General features: G+C 58.7%; 2 protein-coding genes across 3 annotated transcripts in view; one reads left to right on the forward strand and one right to left on the reverse strand.

Moving 5' to 3' along the window:
• Nucleotides 1-2,099, forward strand: part of NTPCR (nucleoside-triphosphatase, cancer-related) — a 31,926-nt gene extending 29,827 nt beyond the window's left edge. For both annotated transcript variants that reach the window (XM_060642837.3, XM_060642836.3), the window contains one exon: nucleotides 1,465-2,099. In XM_060642837.3, coding sequence (XP_060498820.3) covers nucleotides 1,465-1,533 — 69 coding nt within the window. In that variant the 3' untranslated portion in view covers nucleotides 1,534-2,099. The remainder of the gene's footprint in view (nucleotides 1-1,464) is intronic.
• A 5,008-nt stretch (nucleotides 2,100-7,107) lies between these two features.
• The window catches only part of PCNX2 (pecanex 2), a 300,170-nt gene continuing 286,358 nt past the window's right edge, over nucleotides 7,108-20,919 (reverse strand). Inside the window, exons 30-34 of the mRNA XM_078434220.2 lie at nucleotides 20,546-20,776; nucleotides 19,741-20,015; nucleotides 18,684-18,868; nucleotides 9,065-9,513; nucleotides 7,108-7,612 (exon numbers count right to left, since the gene is read on the reverse strand). Coding sequence (XP_078290346.1) covers nucleotides 7,439-7,612; nucleotides 9,065-9,513; nucleotides 18,684-18,868; nucleotides 19,741-20,015; nucleotides 20,546-20,776 — 1,314 coding nt within the window. The 3' untranslated portion in view covers nucleotides 7,108-7,438. The remainder of the gene's footprint in view (nucleotides 7,613-9,064; nucleotides 9,514-18,683; nucleotides 18,869-19,740; nucleotides 20,016-20,545; nucleotides 20,777-20,919) is intronic.

The raw sequence follows: 20,919 nt of genomic DNA on the forward strand, positions 1-20,919 counted from the left end.
AGCAACAGGGCAAGGACCAGTGCACCGCGTCCTTGGACTTAGTGTTAGAGGTGGTGGCCTCGCCGTTTGCTGCTTGACTCCATCCTTTCAGGACTCGGGCTCTCGGGAGGCTCTTCAGGCCCAGCTGGAACTCGTTGGCCGAGAGCCAGTTTTCTAGATGATGTCTCCCAGAGGAAGGTCACAGTGCTCTTCGAGGAGGGTGAGTGGGTGCTGGGGAACCACGGGGATGAAGCCCGCCGTGCGTCTCCATCACACGTTCATTTAGCGCCTGCTCTGTGCCAGGTGGTCCGTTAGACATGGGCGGGTGTGGACTCGTGCAGTGGGCGGTCCGGTCTCCGGGTCCGCCGGCACTGAGCCTGCTGGCTCTCCAGATGCACTCACTTCCTCTTTCTGCGATTCTTTGCTTGCGTCTTTGAGGGACCTTCTCCCGTGTCCACCGGTCAAAATTCAGTCCAGTCCAGCCCACGGAAGTCTTTTCTCGCCCCGCCGCAGCTCCCGTGCACCTCTCCAGAGTTTCTCTCCCGGACCCTTTACCACCAGTGCGCTCACTGTCCACGTCTGTCCCTCTGTTCTGCTCTGCCAGCTCCATGAGGTCAAGTCCCTATCGGAGTCCTCTCTGTGTCCCTGGTACCTTGCTCAGTTTCTGGTCGCCACCCCATCGATGTTGAGTGGGTGCGTGTGGGGGCCGAGCAGAAGGCACACACAGGTGACGGCTGAGGAGGTGGCCCTGCCCCTACCACCGTCCTGGTTGGACCGCCCACCGTCCAACCCCCCACCCAGGGAGGGGCGTCTAAATGCTTTTCTTGGACTCATTGGGACCACAGTAGGAAAGGAAAGGAAAATGAAAACAGATCACCGGGTAAAGTGTGAATGAACTCCCGGTTCCTTTGTGGAAGGATGCGAATTACAGAGGATGTAGCCGGAGTGGGGGATCCAGGTCTAGCCTGTGATGTGTCCCCAGCTACCTCCGAGGGCTCAGTGTGGTCCCTGCACCCCCCGGACTTAGCTTCCCCATCCTGCAGATGGGGAGTTGACTGACGTCAGAGGCTCCTCGTCATGTAGAGCACGAGAGGCTTTTCCATGTAGAGAGACGAGTAGATTACTGACCTCTGGGACTTCCCAGAGTTCAGGTTCGGCCGCTCTCGGTGGGCTCCTCGTAGGCGGTTCTGGTTCAGGTCAGGTCGCACGGGGGCTGCGTCCCACCTGCATTGACATCTACCCAGAGCCCCGTGAGGGGGTCAGCTCCCGGCTCCTCGTGGTTAGAACCACTTCCACTGTCTGAGTTGTCGCTTTGCAGAAGCGGGGGTGGCATTCGACCTCGCGTGTCCTGTCCTCACAGCGCTCTTGGGCGGGACTTACGAAACCTGCCTCCCCTTCCCAGGCTCTCCCCGTAGAGCACTGCCTGTCAGAGGATTGAGGAAAAGGAAGGGACTCTGAAGCCTTCTGTCTTGCTTCCTCCCACAGGTCACCAAGGAGAACAGGAACCGCCTTCTGCCAAATATCGTGACGTGTGTGCAGAGCGGCAGGCAGTGAAGACGGCTCGCGTCCCTGCTTCGTGCGCTTGAAGAGGTGTGCTGGTTCACGCGGAGCCTCCTCGGGGCCCTGCCTGGCAAGGACTTAGGCCTTCCGGCTTCGGAAGCCTTGTGGGCCTTGCCGGAGAAAGCCTGACAGCTGTTCTCCAAAAAATGTTTAAAAGATCAGTTAGCCTTAATGCCCGACCGGCGCCCCACGATGAACAGTCCGCCGCGGCTTATTTATGCCGAGGGGGTCTGTTTATTTCCCCTTGCAGTTACGTGTATGATTCTGGTAAATTATGGAATGAGAAGTGGCTTTCGGAGTATTAGATGGAACTCGCCCCCACTGAAGTTCATAAGCGTGTTCCGGGGAAGGGGGAGAGGAGCGGCCGCTACCTAATCGATTTTGCACGTCCTGAACTCAGACCCCGCTCCAGTTGCAGCTGTGGTTTCAAGGGACGCTAGTTACTTGGTTTGTAAAAATAGTTCAGGGAAAGGCCAGTTTCGGTCCTCCCCGCCCATCTCATCGTCTGTTTGCTTATTGCTTAATAAAATAAAAATAAATGTGTTGGTGCAAACGCGTGAGCCCTGTGTGGGAGGCAGGTCTTCATTCTGTACTCAGGCCTGTGGGTTCGGGTCGGAGCCCCCACTCTGGCCACATCAACTTAGACGCGGCCTTAAACCGTTCCGTGCCCCGTTTCCCTTCCAGAATAAGGGGGAAACGAGTGTCGTCCAAGGAAGGCAATGCCACAGCGTGGAAGGAAGCCGGCAGCAGCCGTCCGTGTGGTCCCCTGGGGAGGGCCCGGTGCCGGGAGCTGGGGCTGTCGAGAATGGTGTGGAAAGATCAGGTTCAGCCTGTCGCGGGGCGGCTGTGGAAAAGATGGCAGGTGGTTGACGGTACCGCGGAGACCACACGGTGCTTTTGGGTCCTTTCTGGTGCAGATCCGCGAATCTCCAGGATACTTGAGCAGCCAGCTTTAGCTCCAGACCCAGCTGGCACGGATGCCAGGCGTACCCCTGTCTGGAAGGGTGGCCCGGTCTGGGCGTGCGGAGTGAGGGGTCCTGGGCACTGGGCGCACTGGACAGTACGGGAAGCACTTGTGTCTCTGAGCCGGGACAGTGGTCGGTGGCCCGTGACGGGCTCTTTGGTCAGGATCCTTTCTTTGGTGTTTCCCCAGGAAGCCTCCCGAAGCTTGGTCCGGATGTGCTGAGCCTTTGAGGGGTCACAGCTGAAAGGCCTACCAGCTTATGAACTAATCTCTTATTACAGATCCAGAGTGGGGACGAGGGCATCCCTGTCCCGCTGCCCATGCCCGGTTGGGCTGTTCAGGGCGTCTGACGGGCTGTGCGTGACCTGCGCCAGGCTCGCCAGGCCCGAAGGAGGGCCACACGCGGGTGTGGTCTGTGCACCTCCGTGTGTCCGGATGGCCACGCCACTGACTCAAGCAGCAGAGGCTTCCCCGAGCCCCGGGAGCCTGGCCGCTGCCTCAGACCTACTCGCCAATGCCCACAGTCCTGAGGATCCCCGCGCGGCCTCAGGTAGACTGAGAAAGGGAACAGGCTGGGGAAGCGTCACCTACGTGCCCCTGAAGACGGACCCCGCACAGGCCTGGTGCAGCCGGTCCGCCCTGGCCAGAGGGAGCCCATCACGTGGAGCCTTTACTGGCCCTGCAGGAGGGGCCTGTCAAAGTGCGAAGGGACGTTCTCCTCTCTGCTGCTTGTCCTGAGCTCTGTGTTTTCAGTCATGACTATATAATACACTGACTGTGTCTGAGAAGGAAAGCTAGTGAAATTTCTCGCAAGAAGGTAAAATCGCTAGTTTGCGGGCACTGAGAGCTGAAACCAGATGGGCTGTGGAGGGTGAGTGAAACCGGGTCCTCGGAGGTACCCAGTGTGCAGAACAGATTTGGGACGGCCCCCAACACGTAGAGGGGATGCGAGCTTCTGCGTGCTTCCTCTTCAATGGTAAAGAAACCTGCCTTTAGTGGCAGATACAGAGTTTGAACCAAGTCTGTGTGGCTCCAAAGCCCAATGTCTTTCCACTCCTCCCACTCTGTCCCTGTTGAAGCTTTCTGTCCTTTTCTGTGCATCGTGTGCCCCCAGATCTCGGAGCTGACATTTTGCTGGGATAAACTGGCAGCTATAAACTGGAAGAGCATTTCGTGGTGGCTCTGGCAGGGACCTTAAATAATTTGTCAGGATGATCGGGGGCACATATGAAGATATCAGAAGCTCTCCCTGTGTTTTAAGAAGTTTAATAAAGGATAATGCTGTGGTCTGAATGTCTGCGTTCCCCCCCCAGATTCTTATGTTGAAATCTAAGTCCCAGTGCGATGGTGTTAGGCGGGAGGCCTTGGGGAGGGGATCCGGTCGTGAGGGTGGAGCCCTCATGAATGAAATTAGGGCCCTTATAAGAGATCGGGGAGGGCTCTCCCCTCTGCCTCCCGGGGACACCACGAGATGGCCATCTGTGAACCGGGAGGCAGGCCCTCACCAGGCACTGAATCTGCTGGCGCCTCGATCTTTGGCCTCCCAGCCTCCAGGACCGTGAGAAATCAGCATTTGCTGTCCCAGCCCCCCCAGTCTGTGGTACCAGATCAGATGACTTCACAAATGACTCTAACCCACGACTGACCGCGCACAGCCCGTAGAAGGCGCATTCTGAGCGTTCAAGAGACGCTGAGGCAGAACACCACTGGAGGCCCGCGTACCGAGCACAGGCCAGGACCGGAGGGGAAGCCGAGGGCGCGGGCCCACCCGTGCCGGTGCCACTACCCGAGACGAGGCGCCCTGGGAGAGGAAGGGGTGCGGTGGCAGGGACGGGCTGACGTCAGGAGCTCCCGTTTATATCTGAGTTTGAAATGCCTACTCTTCAAATCCAGACACCTAACAGATAGTTGGGTCGGGGGCCAGACTTGAAGGAAGAATTCACTTTGAAAACACGAAATGGACAGGTGTACTGCTTGTGTGAAGGGTTTCAGCTGGAATAACATGGTTGGACGGGACAGAGCAGAACGGATGTGGAGAATGAGTTGACCGCACCACCAGCCACTTACGGCACAGCGTTTTAAAAAAAACCTTTTTTTCCCCCCTACCTCTGAATATGCGCATGTGCAGGGATGGACGAGTCTCTCAAATTCATGGGCCCTCATCTGTCAGGGCTCCCAGCACAATTGCAAGTCCAGAGGCCCCCTCCGTTCCCAGCCCTCAGGTCATCCAGGGTGGGGTAGGGGGCGATGGTGGCCCAGAAAAAGTGGAATGGCCCTTTCCCCTCTCTCTCTTCCCGTCTTGGAATTCACGAAGGTTGCATCTGGGAAGATTGCACACGTGGGTGTGTGTGTGTGTGTGTGTGTGTGTGCGCTGATGGCGGGTGCCGTGTCCCCAGAATGTAATGACTTGGACCAAACCACTGGACGGTGGAGGAGGCCTGAGAGGGGCTGAGGACACAAGGGCTGCGCTGCACACTTTACGGGCAAGGAGACGCCGGAGCATCGAGTGATTTTAGAAAACTACCTGCCAGACAGATGGTTTCAGCGCACAGTGCAAACCCATTGATTTAGAATCAATAATGCCCGGTTAGCCACCCGATTTATATCAAACCTCTTTAGAGGAAAAACCGTTTCGTTCAGTGTCCAAAAACATAACCCTTTGGTTGTATGCTGGCAGCGCGTTTAAACGACTCCTGCAGGAGATGTCACCTTAGGAATATCGCCTTTAAATGGGGGCTAATCCGGTGTCTTGCAAGGAATTCTCTGATGCGCGTCGAAAACGGAAAGGTGGTTCGCCACAACGTAGAGGAAAAGCGTGGCTGCATTGCCCACCGGCCTGCAGGGTCCGGGAAGGGGTCCGACCCCATCTCTCCCTTTGTGGGCACGCGTGCCCGCGCACGTAAGCGTGTGTGCGTGTACGCACTCCCGCCACGCACGCCCGGAGGATTCTACTCCCGCAGACAACGCACGCTTGCGTTCGGATCCGAGGACTTTGGCCTTCGCTGTTGTTGACGAACCATAACCAAGCTGCTCTGCTCCCTCTGCGCTGAGAACCGGGATAAGCGGCCGAGTCTGCAGTTAGGGAAGCCGCTCCCGAAGCACCAGCAGAACAACGCACAGGAGCAGCGGGAGCGCTCGGCTTCTCGTTTACATTGACGTGTCTCTCCACCGGTTGGTTTTCCAGCTCTTTCAGGAGATTAATTTCCTTATTTTTTTCTTAATGTTTATTCATTTTTGAGAGACAGAATGTGAGCGGGGGAGGGGCAGAGAGAGGGGGAGACCCAGAATCCGAAGCAGGCTCCAGGCTCTGAGCTGTCAGCACAGAGCCCGACGTGGGGCTCGAACCCACCAACCGTGAGATCATGACCTGAGAGCCAAAGCCGGATGCTTAACCCACCGAGCCACCCAGGTGCCCCAGGAGATTCATTTTCTGTGGAACACAATGGCTTTCTGCGTCGCTTGCTTCTGGATGCCCACTGGGTGGTCGGCTCACATCAGGCTGCTACTGGGCATCTGTCGTTTTTCTTACGGAATTCATGGAGATGCCCTTCGTGGGGAGGCCACGCTCACAGCTCAGGGCCGGGCATTTAGTCCTGAGGGCTTGGCTGTAAAGTGGCCCAAGAGGATTTCAGGGACTGCCAGCCAAGTTTGGTTTGGCCAATTTGGAGAACTACAGTAAGGTTCTATCAGCCTCTCATTAGACAATCACCTGCATTTAAATCAATAGCCAACTTTGCATCTCTAGGGATCACTGATGTGAGAACAATGTACTGTGCCTCTGCTTACAGAGCCTACCTATTATTACTTGGCAATTCTTATTTTGAAAAAAGAAAAAGTATTACCATCTACTTACTGGGGGGGGGGGGGGAGGAAATTCTCCACCATGCCCTCCCCTACTCCCCACACTTCCAAATCCTAGATTCCTTGAAGAAACTTGCAGAACTGTTTCCAAAATGAGAATTTCTAACTCTTTTCTTTCCAGAAGGGATGAACCACAGGCCGGTGAGGATACTCTTCATGGACCCCCTCGCCCCCCCACCCCCACCCCTTACATCCACAAGGAACCGGGTTTCTGCTTTACCCGGTAGGGGGTCTTCAGGTGGGCAAAGTCCCAGAATTTGCCCAAATGTCATTCTCACTATAAAGGCTACAGCAGAATTCAAGCAACAACCGGACACGACAGTAACTGTAAACATTTTAATTCCAAAAACGAAGGTGTGTGCACGTGTTCTGTGACACGGGAAGGATCGCTCGGCTCGGAAAACCAGCGAACATTCCTGTGAGCGTATGGGAGCGCCGGGCGAGACAGGCCTGGCTGTGGGAAGCCGGGGACTACAGTTGAGCGTCATGGGATTCCAAATGGCTTTCCGTGCTCCCACAGGCCTAGATTTCTAAACTTGGGTCACTAGCGTCGCTGGATCTCTCACGGGATACTTTACACCCGACTTCATGCACTACCACGTTTCTTGCAGAAAAGCAGCCGCTGGCTTATACTGACTTGACGTCTGCATAAATATTATAAAGAAGTGAGGTTTTCTTTATGCGTAGATTGAACCCTACTGCGTTTGACCAGCGGATGGTACGATGGGTGCTGCTGTCCCTTTAACGTGGTAACGGTAACGTATAAAATGCCAATTATTAACATGCACTTGTCTTAGTTTCTTCAGGGCAGGAAAGAGTTATTTATGTGCTCTACTTACTCTATTTAAGATATTACATGGCTTTTTGTTAGAATTTTCAAATTCTGGAAAGTGTGTTGTGCGTCCCACGTCTGGGGGGCTCCGGGGGTGGCTTGGAGCCGTGTCGGGGGAAGGGGGTGTGCTGCCCCGTGTTTTATCCTCACGTGAGACTCTTCCAGAACCCGAGGTAAAGTCACTGTTGGCTACAGCAGCTCTCGTTTTTCCACAGGAGGGGCTCCTGGCCAGCCCTGCCCCCCTACTGCTCATCGGACGCACTTTGCTGGGAAGCCGTGTCGTCCAGGCCCATGTCCTCCTGGCTTGCTCTCCTGCACATCAGCCCCCCGTTCTCTGCCATGGCCTCGGCCAGACGGCGGTCGCGAAGCTGCCCCTGCTCGGTGGCCTCGGTGGGTTCACACGGCTCAGAGAGGTGCTTCCAGAGAGAAAGAAGAGGCAGGGGTCTCAGCAAATGTTACCTACCGCCGCTTCGAATCCCCACCCGCCGCCGCAGGGGCCGACCTAACCCGCCAGCGCGGCAGGTCCCAGGTCAGATGGGGGGGCCCCGGGGTTCTAGCTTCGGTGGGGAAGGAAGGAAAACAGGGGTCCAATGTGCCGGGGGTGGAGGGGCAGCTAGGGGCTCTGCACACGGGGACCTTTCCCCAGGTCATGTGGCCATGGTGGGAACACGGGCCCTCGGGGGAGAGGTCACCGTGTGCCTGGATTTCCCGGGTTCTGGCCAGAGTTCCCCCCCCACCCCCACACATACACTTCCCGCCTGGCAGGAACGCTCAGTACGGCAGGTTTGCCCCTGAACCGTCATACGGATGGTTATTTACCCTGGGTGCACAGAGTGCCAAGGGCCCAGCTGTCCTGTTGGAAAGAGGGAAACTGAATTTGCCAGAATCCCAGAACCACACCCACAGACGGCATCTTAAACAGATTGAGCGGTGGGAGAAAAGTCTGTTACTGTGCATTTTTATGAGGGAAGCTTGATTAGACCTTAGTGACCTAACTAAACCTGGTTACAACTTCTGAAGGAGCCAGCCTCCTTGCCTTTGGCGGTGTGGCCTGGGGGCTCCAGGAGGCCCACAACCCCACCACTGCCGCGGCCCCACGGCCCCGCGGAGGGGGTTCCTGCCGACCGTGGACCCAGGGGTGGGAAGGGCACCTTCCCGTGGCGTGGCCCCCGTCAGCCCGCTGCAGACAAGTCCCCCAACCAGAGAGGGGCAGGCCGTGACTCCCGTGCTTTTTAGGGCAGGAGAATGTGTGAACACCCAGAAGGAGTTCGGGAGACCTGCACTGTGACACCCAAGTGCGCCCTGTGCCTCCCGTCCTCGCCTCCCGACCGCTGGGTGGGGAGTGTCCGTTCACTCACTTTCTCGCTTACAAAGCGCGAGTGTTCGCCTCACGTCCGCTCGCCTGGAGCTCTGGGTAAGGAGCCGTTTGCTTAGGGGGAGTCCCTCAACCTCTCGTTTCCTAGCATTTAAATACGTGCGTAGAAGGCCACACCACGGCAGCTTTCAGATTGAATCCGGCGGAAGGAACGGACCGTAGTCTGACGCCGGTGTTGATGTGTGTTCTTCCCCCTCCCTCGGGCCAGACTGGCGTGAAAAGGGAACGAAGGAGAACGTGTTCCTGCTCTGGGGGGGAAGTGGACCCGCTCGCATCCCGGGTTCGGGGCTAAGGAGAGCAGTTCAGCCCAGCTCCGGTGTCTCGCAGGCTCCGTACTGCCTGCCGTGTGTCATCACCTGCGGGACGTGTGCCGTGCGACTCGTCTGCCTCCGCGCACGGCCAGAACACCTCCTGTCTGGGGCCCAGGTGGACGAGGCGATGGCAGACGCGGGGGCCCGCACCCCCGCCCTGGCCCGCCGGCCGAGCCCCTTACCCGTGTGGCCTGGCTGGCGGCCCGGGCCGAGGGGCCCATGACGATGTTGACGCTGCTGGACGACTGGGTGTCGCTGGTGTTGCCCCCCTCCGCGGCAGAGAGTCCAGAAATGACCAGAGCGCTCGAGAAGCTCCTCTTGCCGAAGAGGAAGCTCAGGGTGGAGCTGGTGGACGAGCCCAGACTGGACCTGATCAGCGCCTCGGCCCGCTCGCGGACGCTCAGGTGGCCCGTGGTGGTGACCGGTGGGGGCTGCGAGTGCAGGGACGCGGCCGAGGTGTGCAGGGACAGCCGGCTGCCCGAGAGCCTCTGGGCCAGCTCGTGGACCGACGTGGACGTCTGCAGGAAGGCTGGGTGGCTCTCTAGGATGGGGCCCGATGAGCTCAGCACGGGCGGCCTTTGGCTCAACGCCTCGTGTGCTTGGACAGACTGGCTCCGGCCTTTCCTCCCGCCTGTAAAAGAAAGCGGAACCGGCTGCCACAGCAAGTGCTTACCAACGTCAAGGTCTGTGCGGCGGGACGGGCAGCTGGGCCCCGGGTTGGTCCACTGTTGCCAAGGCCGGGACGGCCCCTCCCGGGACCCTGAGGACGTGGCTTGAGCCAAGAGCCCCCGGCAGCCCCCGGGCGAGTGGAAGTGTTGCCACGGGGAGCGGGGGTCAGGGTGATCGACGCGAGTCCTGCGTTTCCGGAAGCTCCAGACCCAGGCACCCTGGGATGTGTCACTTGACAGTGTAACTTGACCCTAGCAAGCAAATCCAATTCGGTTCCTGCGTCAGGACCTTGGTTCCTACGCTCATCTGATAAGCAGCGATAAAGGGAAGAAACATGCAGGCTTGTGTCATTTTTAGTTGCCTCAAAAGGTACGTGGGGAATGGTTGAGCCACCTGCCTCAGCCTTCGTTTTCTACAAAAGTTTTCCCCTAAAATCAAGGTCATTAAGAAGCAGCCCTCACAGGTGTGACTGGCCAGGCCCAGGCCCGCATTGACATGCGCGTGGCCCCCAACTCCCTCGTGCCGGCCACGCCTGGGCTCAGGGCTCCTGCTGAGGCTTGCGGACACAAGGCCATTCTCGACAGAAGGGTTCCGACTGCCCCAAAGGCTTGGTCCTGCCCACGTCTCTGGGAGAAGGGAGCGACCGCTGGCAGTTTTATAGGGAAGCGGGGGGGAGGAAGGCGTGTGCTCGCCAGGATGCTGAGTCACTTAAGCAACAATTTCTAGGCTCTAATTCTGAACTATCATTTTGAAGGGAGCAGATCGTGACCTCACACACGGTTCTACCAACTGCCTTATCGACATGTCTCCCGAAGCCGCGACAATGTAGGCATTCAGTCGGTAAAAACAGAGGGGCTGAAGGGGTGGCCCCCTGAGGACCGTCCCATGCATTTTCTCATGTTCCACCTCACCCCAAATGTCCAAGTTAGTAATTGTGCATCTGGCGATTCTAAAATTCTTACGTATGTGTATAGGAGGCCCCGAGAAGAGACATGTCCTTGAGAGAGAGTGCCTTAGGGACCATATTAATACAGAGATTCCAGGGGTCCCCTCCAGCCCCGCCTCCACTCTGCCTCTTTTTGGCTGCAAGGGCCCTCTGCCTCATGTGGATCCAGTGCAGTGTAGACAGCAGGATGGGGGGGAGGGGTGCCCGTCTCCACAGGTGTCCCCACCTGGTCGCTCCTGCCCACCTGCTGGAGGGACCCACCCACGGTGCCGCGCTCAGAGTCCCACAGGACTGGGAGGAGCGTGGGCAGCCCCTGGCCTGGCGCTCTCAACCCGGGGCCGGCGCCCATCTGATCCACCCACACCGAAGAGCTAAGTTACCCTCTCGGAGGGAAAAACGGGGAGAAAAGGGACCCTGACGAATGCGAATTAGCAGAGACGGTGATTTGGTAGTCTGTTCAGTCTGACAGGGCCAAACATCTGTTTGTGATTTATACCGTAATGCTGATTGCTGTCCAAAAATACCCTACATTCATCCGCAAGTCAGTGATTTTGATGGCTGGGTAGCGGACCACCCGTGCTCGGTGGGGGAACTCGTCAGCGAGTCCCAGAAACAAAGGGACGAAGACCCATCTGTCCGTCCAAGAGGAATGGTCTGTGTTCTGTGCAAGATAACGTGACTCCCCGCATCTCATCGCTTCACTCTTGTTGCCTTTTGTGGTTGTTATTGCTGCTCTTAATTTTTTTTTTTTAATTAATTCTGCAAGTGGAACAAGTAAGCAAATCATGCTAAATTCATCTGTGCTGCTCAGGGTAATTATTTTCCAATTCTACTTACTTTGCCAGTTCTCCATTATCAAATGAGGAGCGTTTGTAGGGCAAACCTCCTTAGAACCCGGGTTGAAATACCATAGAAATTACCCTCCTTGGTTCATCACGTTGGCACCATTCCTCCATCCTTGATGGTTATGTGACAGGTTCTGGGACGCCTCCTATTAGAGAGCATAGCCTTCCTGTCCAGTCTGGGATTCAGATTAGTTATGAACTCCTAACTGCCGTCCCACAAGTAGGCCACCAGCCTCCACCACAGCGACCAGTCCCCTTCCGGCTGGGACGTCTACTTCTTGGCGTGGCAAGAAGACTGCAGGCCGTCGGGCCGTGATCGAGACCGTATAGTGAGTGCGGGGCACATGGGGGGCAGGGGGGCAGCAGACGTAGTGTGGCGGGCTGGGGACAGGGGTCAGTCCTCCGGGAGTCTGGCAAGGACCGGGATTGGGACACGCGTGTGAGAACCGAGAGGCAGGGCCCAGGGGAAGGAGCCGCTGGGTCCCCGGTTACGGGAATCGAGCCTTGGGCACCGTAAAACAAGATCCCTGTCCTTAGAATTTGGTTCACATTCACCCTTCCGACCGTTCCATCACTGCCACTTGGCTAAGCTGCTCTGTTGTGCCCTTCCAGGGAGTCAGGCCCTCCACCTCGACCCCCGGGGCCTCCCTCCGCACGGCGCTCAGCCCACGGGTGGTAACTGTTTGCTCTACGGTGTGCACGGCACTGGCCGCCATCCTCCCCGCCCCCCTGAAGGGACGACGGCTGCGCTGTTCCCACAGGCTCGGCACACAGCATGCTGACTGGCAGTAAGGGACGGCAGGGACCCTCCCGTAGGACTGACCTCAGACTGAGACCCTAGAGTGTCGTAAATCCCTGATGAGGAACAGAGTTGGCCCCGGAAAGTTTCGAGTGGGGACACGGCTTCTTGACCTCGGCCATTAGAACCATTGGAGAAGCTTAGAGAATACTTTGCCCTAGAGGCTGAGACCCCCGGATGTGCCCCTGCAGGCAGGCCGGGCCCTCACCGCGCGCTGGAGGGTGGCCTCTGGGGTGGGGCACTGGGGCAGGGACTTTCCGAGCCAAGGACAGAGATCTGGGCGTGGAAATCCCCTCCCCTTGACCGGAGGACAGCCTTTAACGTCCGCTGGCTGGGCAGGCTCCCTTTCTGGGAGCCCTGGTCTCCACTCGTGTGGGCACAGGAGTTTGATTCGCCTGGGGGGAGACGGGGAGGCCAGAGAGGGCTGTGGCTGCGATGAAACCCAGGGTCTCCGAGGCAGGACAGTGGGGCGGGGTGGGGGGCGCCGGCCTGCCGGAAGGGCAGGCAGGTGGCTTCGTCAGGGCACCACCGGCTGCAGCAGGTCCGGGCTCCCCAGGGCAGGGCCGGCCGGCCAGCTGGGGCGGCCCCTTCCCACCAGGGGCTCCCTCTCGGGGCCTTCTGTCCCTGGGACCCCAGGGGCCGGTATACACGGGGCCTCGGGAATGGAGAACGTTCCCTGACCCGGCCCGAGTCAGAAACCCTCCCCGAGTGCCCGTGCCGTCCGCACCCGCCAAGGAGCGGGTGGGCGTAAGGGGTCCCGGTCTTTGGAGGGCCAGCTGGGTGTGGCTGTCCTGTCACCCCGCGGACACCTGTGGGCACTGCTGTTCATCGGGTGCCAAGGGTCCGCGGCACGGAGCCTCAGGAAGCCCTCACCTCCCTGGTCCTCCGAGGCCTGGGGCTCCAGCACGCCGCTTATGAGGTGGGGCGTGTTTCTACCTGCCGAGGGACGGGGAGATCAGAGACGACGGTCCCGTCCTTATACTTCACACAGAGGGTGAGCAGGTGCAGAGAATGTCAGCACAAGATGGCAGATGTCCCTGTATGGCTTCAACCACAGTAGTAGTAAAAACAAGGTGACGTTTGCCTTTTCCAGGGGGCAGGAGGGAGAGGCGTCTGTGTCCTGAGTGTGGGGGAGGCAACCTGTCCCTCTCGCGTACCCACTTTGGGCCTCTCTAGATTTCTCTCAGGGGCCCTGCACGCCAGCCTGCCTCCAGATTATTCCCCTGCTGTGCTGAGGAGCTCCTGGGGGTCCCAGATGCTACTTTCAAGGACACCGTCTCACACGCCGCATCCCTTCGAGTGCAGTTGTGGCTTCCATCCCCACCCTGTGACACCCCCCTCCCAGAATGGACGCTTTGCTCACGCCACTGCCTGTGAAGCTCCCAGGTGAGCATTAGGAAGGGAGGACTCACCCCGGGAGCCCTCACACGAGGCAGAACCCTGGGCAGCTGCCAAGGGGAGGGTGGGGACGCTGGGCAGTTTCTGCATCAGCCAGAGCTTGGAGGGGGGCGAGGGCCGGAGGGGTGGCCCCTGCCATCTCCTGTCTGGGACTCACGACCCCCAGCTTCCCTCAGCTCCTGGGCCCCCTTGGGGACGCTAACCCGAATGGTTGGAGGAGGTAACCTCTCTGCAGAACTCGAGCTCTTCGGTGAACCAGCTGGGGCTCCTACTGCCTCCCAAGAGACACCCCGGATGCTCTAGGGGTGGGCGGTAGCCCGCAGGGGACCCAGGGGGTGGTCCTCGGCTGCCCTCTGGGGTCCCCCTTCTTCCCAGGACTGTGCCAGTTTGGTGTGGGCAGGGCCCTGTCCCCAAGGCGTCACCAGGAGAGTGTCCACCAGGAGAGGTTTCCCGGAGAACTTTCTGAAGGTGCAGAGCCGGGCCCTGGTGGGATTCTGGCAGGGGGCTTGGGGCACCCGGGACAAGCCAGCAGGGTGAGCGGCTCTTGGCACCAGTGCTCGCGGCCGTGACGGACAGACGCCGGCTACCGCTGAGGTCCCACTTGGGAACATGACCCAGTGTCTGGCCCTAAAGGGAGGCCTCGGTGCGAATGGCCGAACTCAGCTTTCAGAGCTTGGGGGCAACCATCCGCTCGTTCAACCAGTGACCGCTGAGCACAGGGCCACCACAGACCCGAGCGGCCACCTAGCCTGGCACTTTGGAGGGGCCTCACCCAGGCGCTCCTGCGGCCACACCTCCCCCCACAGGGCCAGGAAACCAGGGACAGGCCGAGCCCCCACACGCTCCTGCGGGGCCCTGTGCTGGGCGCCTGGCACTCGGGAGTCTCCACCCAGACCCAGAGCCTGCTCAGACCACAGCCCCAGGCGCCCTGCTTCCCGGGCTGGACGGCGGGCCTTCCTGCCGCTGTCGGCAGGGTACAGATGGGGTACAGACGCGCAGACTAGGAGGCCTACACACATGCACGAGGGCCCCTCGCTGGGGGAGATGGGGCGGGGGCCATCTGTCCGTCCCCTGCAGAAGTTAGGGCCGGCCACACCCAGCACCCACTGCGCTGTGCTGTCGCAGGCCGGGGACAGTGGACGGCTCCCGGTCCCTGACGCGGTGGTGGCAGGGCAGAGTGGGGGCGGTGCTGTGTGACCGGCCTGCTGGGGCCTCTCCGGCAGGCGGCATTCGATGAGAGGCCGGGCGAGTGAGCGGGGGACCCGCGACGTGGGGAGAAGCATGTTGGAGCCGGAAGAAGCAGGAGCGCAGAGGCCCTGAGGGGGAGCCTGCGTGACGAGGGTCAGCGAGGAGGCCCGGGGACCAGGGCAACGTGAGCCGGCCAGAGGGCAGAAAGTAGGTATCGGGGAGATGGTCCGTCACGGGGAGCCACGCAGGCCAGGCGAGGGCAGAAGCGTGCCCCCCAGATCCACACACTCAAGTCCTAACGCCTAGCACCTCAGAATGTGACCTTACTTGGGAATAGGGCGGTTACAGGTGTAATTTGTCCCATGAGGTCATACCGGGGGGCCTTCCTCCCGCGGGACTGGCGTCCTCAAAGAGAGGGGGGATTCGGACGCAGACCCGGGAGGTGTCCCGGGGAGAGCACCACGTGCAGACGGAGGCAGAGAGAGGGGGTGATGTGTCTACAAGGTAAGGAACGCCAAAGCCAGCCAGCAGACCCCAGAAGCTGGGAGAGGCCTGGCGTACATCCTCCCACAGCCCTCGGGAGGAAGCAGACCTCCCGGCACCTTGATCGCCTTGATCACCGGCTTCCAGCATCCCGAACTGGGACACCACCGTTTCTGTGGGGCAAGCCATTTCGTGCGTGGTACTTTGTGACAGCTGCCCTGGCAAAGGGCTCCAGCTTTGCCGCTGGTGGGAAGGGAGGCCGTGACACCGAGATTCAGCCGAAGAATGCCTTGACCCGCCTTAAGTTCAAAGGACACCGCTCTGGCTGCCAGGAGTCATCAGGGCTGCGGGAAGGGCCAAAGAGAGCAAGAGAGAAGTGCCTCGTGTGTGTGAGGTGGGGAGGGGAGGGGAGGGGCGGGCTGGCCCATCCTCCCCGCTCTGAGTCCTCTGACCCCCTGCAGCGGGGCAGTGACTCCTCCTCTGCAGGCATGTCAGCACGGGTTCCCCCCTGTGCCCCCACCCCCAAGTGGGGACATAAAGGAAGCCCGGCTGGCTGCTTGGGGAGGAACGGAGTGTCAGCTTTGCCTGCTCGTGGGTCACAAGGGAGACCAGGTGTGAGAGGAGACTCGCCAGCCAGGGGACAGGACAAACTCAGGGCAGGGACGCGGCCAGCAGCACAGATGGAGGGCTGGGGCAGGTGCAGGGCGGCGGCCCCATCGGCTCGTGCCCGGGCTTGGGGACGAGGGCGGCACTTGATGAGGTGACACAGCACCCCAGGGCCAGAGGGCAGGGACCGTGCCCGGTGGTTAGAATGGCGGCTTCTGGGTCTGAGTCCCAGCTGCATGACTCTGGGCAGTGATGTGACTTCATGCCCCGTCCCCTCAGCTGCAAGGTGAGTATGGGGAGGGGCTCTCTCTTTGGGTCATGGTGACACTAGTGAATTTGCACTTGGAAAGCACACAGGTGAGGGTCGGGCACAACGATTGTTATTAAGATCTGTCACCGCAGCAGGGATGTCCTGATAGACCCGGGGCGGGCGGCTTCAAAGCCGCTGGGGCCTGGCGATGGGCCCCCTCAGGCCCCTGAACAGGAGGACCGCTGGTCTGGGAGCCTGAGGCAGCCTCGGGGGGCGGGGGGCGGGGTGGGGGGCTGACAGTCATGAGGGCTGGGAGCCCAGGCACCTTGGAGAGCATGGAAAGCCAGGAGTGACCTTGGCAGGAGCAGTTTTGAGAAGCAATAAGGAAAACAACAGCTGGTTTGGCCTCTGGAAGATTGTGCTGTAATATCTGCCCCCAAAGTCTGTATTTGATCCCAGGTGCTGGCCTCTGGCTGTAAATGGGAAGAACATTCACGACCCACGGCATCTGGGCTGTGAGGAGAGGGAGGAACTCTAGCCTCTGCCGGGCCCAGCACAGCGGGCACCCTTTTACTCCTTACGAAGAGGAGGAGTCTCACTGCGTCCGAGGCTCGTCCAGCACACCCGGCCTTCCTCCCGCCAGATCCCCCGGCCCCAGACTTTCTCCGCTGCAGACGAGCCACCTGGACAAACACGCAGCCTCTTCTCCATGTGGAAGCCACCTTGCACGTTCCCATCTGGAAAATCACTTCGGTGATCTTGAACCTTAACATTCCTCATTCAGTAACAACAGGGGTCAACCACGCAGTAAGAAAAGTCCCAGCCTGAGAGCGAGCCACACACTGAGGCCTCGGGCCGGGCAGGGGCACCGCTCACTCCGCGTTCAGGGAGGATGGCAGGGGGTTCTGTCCCCTCTGAGCAGCTAACGCCAGCCACTCTGCCTATCCACCCATCTCCCTCTCTCTCCCCATCTTCTTCCTTCCCATCTTCTAGCTTTCCATCTCTCAGGCTTATCCATCTGTCATCTATCAGTCATCTCTCCCCTCGCCCCTCCCTGTGCATGTGTATTTTTTTTTAAGTTTATTTTGAGAAAGAGAGAGAGCGCACAAACAGGGGAGGGGCAGAGAGAGAGAGGGTGAGAGAGAATCCCAAGCAGGCGCCTAACCATCAGTGCAGGGCCCAAAGCAGGGCTTGAACTCATGAACCCTGAGATCATGATCTGAGCTGAAATCAAGAGCTGGACGCTTAACAGACTGAGACACTCAGGTGTCCTCCCTATATGTATTATACTATTTTCTTTCTTTCTTTCTTTCTTTCTTTCTTTCTTTTTTCTTTCCTTCCTTCCTTCTTTCTTTTTCTTTCTTTCTCTTTCTTTCTTTCTTTCTTTCTCCTTCATTCCTTCCTATCATCTATTTTTCTATCATCTGTCTATCTACCTACCACTTGCCTGTGTTTATGTAAACCCTCACTGTTTCGGTCAAATCCTCAGCCTTGCTTGGGGCACTTCCAGGAGGCAGGGACCGTCCCTGGCTAACTCCCTCCGTACAGAGCTGGCCTGTGGGACACGCACAGAGAGGTGTTTAGCAAAGGCTTCTGGATGGTAAGGAAGCGCCAAGGCCAAAAGGTGAAACAGCTTAACAGGTTGCGAAGGGCAAAGCCGAGCACCCATGTGTGGGCAGGAGCTAGGACGCAGCAGCTGCCCGTCCTGAAGCCACCTGGCGTGTCCTCTCGAGCCCTCGGTGCCGCCTCTCCTACCCTGTCCCCAGGGGAGCGGGCTTCAGAACCTCATCCACCTGGGTGAGCCTCACTAGGTGGGCACCAGTTTCAAAGCGATTCTAAACTTTAAACTCTCCCCAGGCATGGACCAGTGCACCTCGTCCATCAGGTCTGCCAGCACCCTTTTCCGCCTCGTTTCTTGTCCTCTGAAATGGCAGGTGTACGTGGCGGGGGGGTGGAGGCAGGAACCAGAGAGAAGCAGGAAAGGGGGGGGGGCAGGAGGCCTGTCTCTGCACCCCACAGATGCAGAGAGGAATGAGGGTCCACTCCCGGAAGGAGGCACGTGCCAGCCTGGACCGGTAGCTACAGCACAGCCACACACAGTAGGCACACGATCCGATGGCCACCAAGTGAGTAAGAGGGGGGACAGATGGACAGACAGACAGATGGCTGGCTAAGGTAACAGGATATGGATAAAGGATAAAAGTTGAGTTCTAATAGGGGCGTCTGGGTGGCTCCGTCGGTTAAGCATCCAACTCTCGATTTCGGCTCAGGTCATGATCTCACGGTTTGTGAGTTCGAGCCCCTTGTTGGGCTCTTGCTGACAGTGTGAAACCTGTTTGGGATTCCCTCCCTCCCTCTCTCTCTGCCCCTCCCCAACTTGTGTGCTCTCTCAAAATAAATAAATGAACTTAAAAAAAAAAAAAGCTGAGTCTACCAGAGGTTTTCCTGAGTAGAACCTTCAAGAGTCAGTAAATTTAGGGCATCCTGTGGCCCAATCCTGGTTTTTTCTTTTTGTAAGAAGGAGTTCTCCAAGGCTAGAATGACAGCATAACCCGTGGTGTCAGTCACGGGGACCAGAGGAGCCTTGATCAGTAACCGTGAGGCCCGCTGCACCCACCTGTCCTCTGTGTCCCTTCGTGTGGTGACCAGTGGTGGGTCCCATCTTTTCTGGGCTGCTCCGTGCTGCTCTCCTGGCTCTCGCCGCCCGGAGCGTGGCCGCCTCCCGCGGACGGGGCAGCCCTCCCATCCACGTCTTCGATGTTGCCTGTACCATGCTGGCCGGCGTTACAGCCCTTCCGCATCCTGTCGGGGGAGAGGGACTTCAAGGGCCCTCACCAGACATTTCTACCCGCCCCGCCCCCCCCCACCAGTGCCCCACCACACCCCTGTGGAAATCAGGATTAAAAAAGACCACACTCTACAGGTGAGCAGCACACTTGGGATGCAGGGGGGCGGGGGAGGGGTCTGCTCCTCAGATGCCAGTGCCTGAGAAATGAATGACACATCGGGATCCACATGCTGCAGCCTTGACCTTCTGAAAGAACCCTGGGCTTCGAGGCCTGAGATCTGGAGCTCTGCCATACTTGGGCCAAACCGCCTAGAATTCATCCCAGCTAACCAGAGACATTATCCCAAGCAGAAAGGCTTATTGGTTGGAAGCCGTGTGCTGGGGGAGTTCAGGCCCCGGCCCCGTAACAGATGTACAACAGCTACTCCTGCAGACCCATAACCCGTGCCACTCTGCGCAAGCGCTGTGCACGAACTCTGTGCATGAGTGCTGTGCCCGAACGTTGTTTACGAACGCTGCGTACAAATGCTCTGCGTGATCGCCGTGCACGAACGCTGCGCGCGAACGCCGTGCGCGAACCCTGTGCATGAACACGGTTTATGAACGCTGTGACGAATGCCCTGCACAAACGCTGTGCGTGAACGCCGTGCACGAACGCCAGCCAGACCTCAGCCTCAGCAAGTGCGAGGGACACAGATTCTCATCTGCGTGAGGTTTCCCTGATTCGTCATCCGAGACTGCTCAGGGAAACAAATGATCTGTTAGGCCACACGGGAATAGCGGTTTTAATCACACAACAGTGAAACTCTAACCAGAAGTGGGGGAGCTCTCCCCGCACCCCCCCCCCACCAACGTCTGGATGAAGGCCTTGGTGGTAAAGACCTACCTTAACCACTTGGTTCGGAACCACGTCCTGATGCCGTCCAAAGTGACGGGGCCTCTCCAGACGCTCTGCAGCTGCCTGTGGGTCCCTAGATAGGACGTGGTTAGTGGGGAGACGTACATGGGGTACCCCAGGGGCTGGTCACAGGAGGAGTTAATCAAGTTTCGGAGGACCTGCTTGTTGTTCTGGATGCTTCCGCGCTCCGGGTTGCGGTTGCGAAGGAATATGAGCTCTTGCTGCTGCCCGGCCCAGAGGCCGCGGACACATTCTTTGTTAACCTGCAGGCGGGGGAAGGAACGGAGAGAAAAGCAGATGGTGGCATGTGTTTTCAGTCTGTTGATTTTAACCTACGGAGAGCGACCAGGGCTATGGGTCTGAGTATCTGTGACCACAGGACTTTGGCCTAAAGGTGTTTTCGCAGTCAAGCCGGAGCCGCGGACAGTCCTGTAAGATGGGTATGATGCCACTTTCATGGGGAAACAGGGCGAATAAGAAAGCTGTTGCTTTGGTGCAGTGGTTCGAAGCTATACGAAGAAAAGAAACACTGGTAAGAAAGCCCCCAGGTCCAGGGATAGGTTATTACAGAAAGTTCTGGAACTTTGGCGAACTAGAAAAGTGTTTAAAAACAAGGCAGATCCTGACCCTCATCTACATGTGTGTCTACCAGGACTCCTCGCCAAAGCCCTTGTGGACACGCTGGTTCTCACAGGCTCGAGGGACCCTGGCCCCTTTGCCCACCTCCGCTCCTCCGAGACTGTGTCCCTGAGACGTGAACCCTGGTGCCAGCCGGGAGGTAGGGCCACTGTACCTTGATCACCTTGAAGCTCAGGAAGGTCCTGTGGAGCATGATGACCTTGTACTCGTCAGTGCCCTCGTCCACCACGTGACGCAGGGTGAGCAGCTCCTCCTTGTTGGACAGCACGGCGCCCCTCCAGGCCGGGTCGCCCTCGTGGCAGATCACGACTTTCTTCTCGAAGGACTGGATGGCCTCATAGAGGACCCCTGGGTCTTCATATTCATCGGGGCAAGTGAACTGGTCCTGGGGGGGAAAGAGGTCCATGTGCAGGCTCGGGGAAGACCAGCGAGCTGATCCGTGGGTGAGTGACCACATGGCGACTCGGCCGGTGACCCGAAGGGCCAAGTCCACTCTGTGTGGACTCTCTTCCCACACTCCTTCCGAAT

This window comes from Panthera onca, chromosome D2 (genome assembly GCF_046562875.1).
Source record: "Panthera onca isolate mPanOnc1 chromosome D2, mPanOnc1 haplotype 2, whole genome shotgun sequence".
In the NCBI taxonomy this organism is placed as follows: Eukaryota; Metazoa; Chordata; class Mammalia; order Carnivora; family Felidae; genus Panthera; species Panthera onca.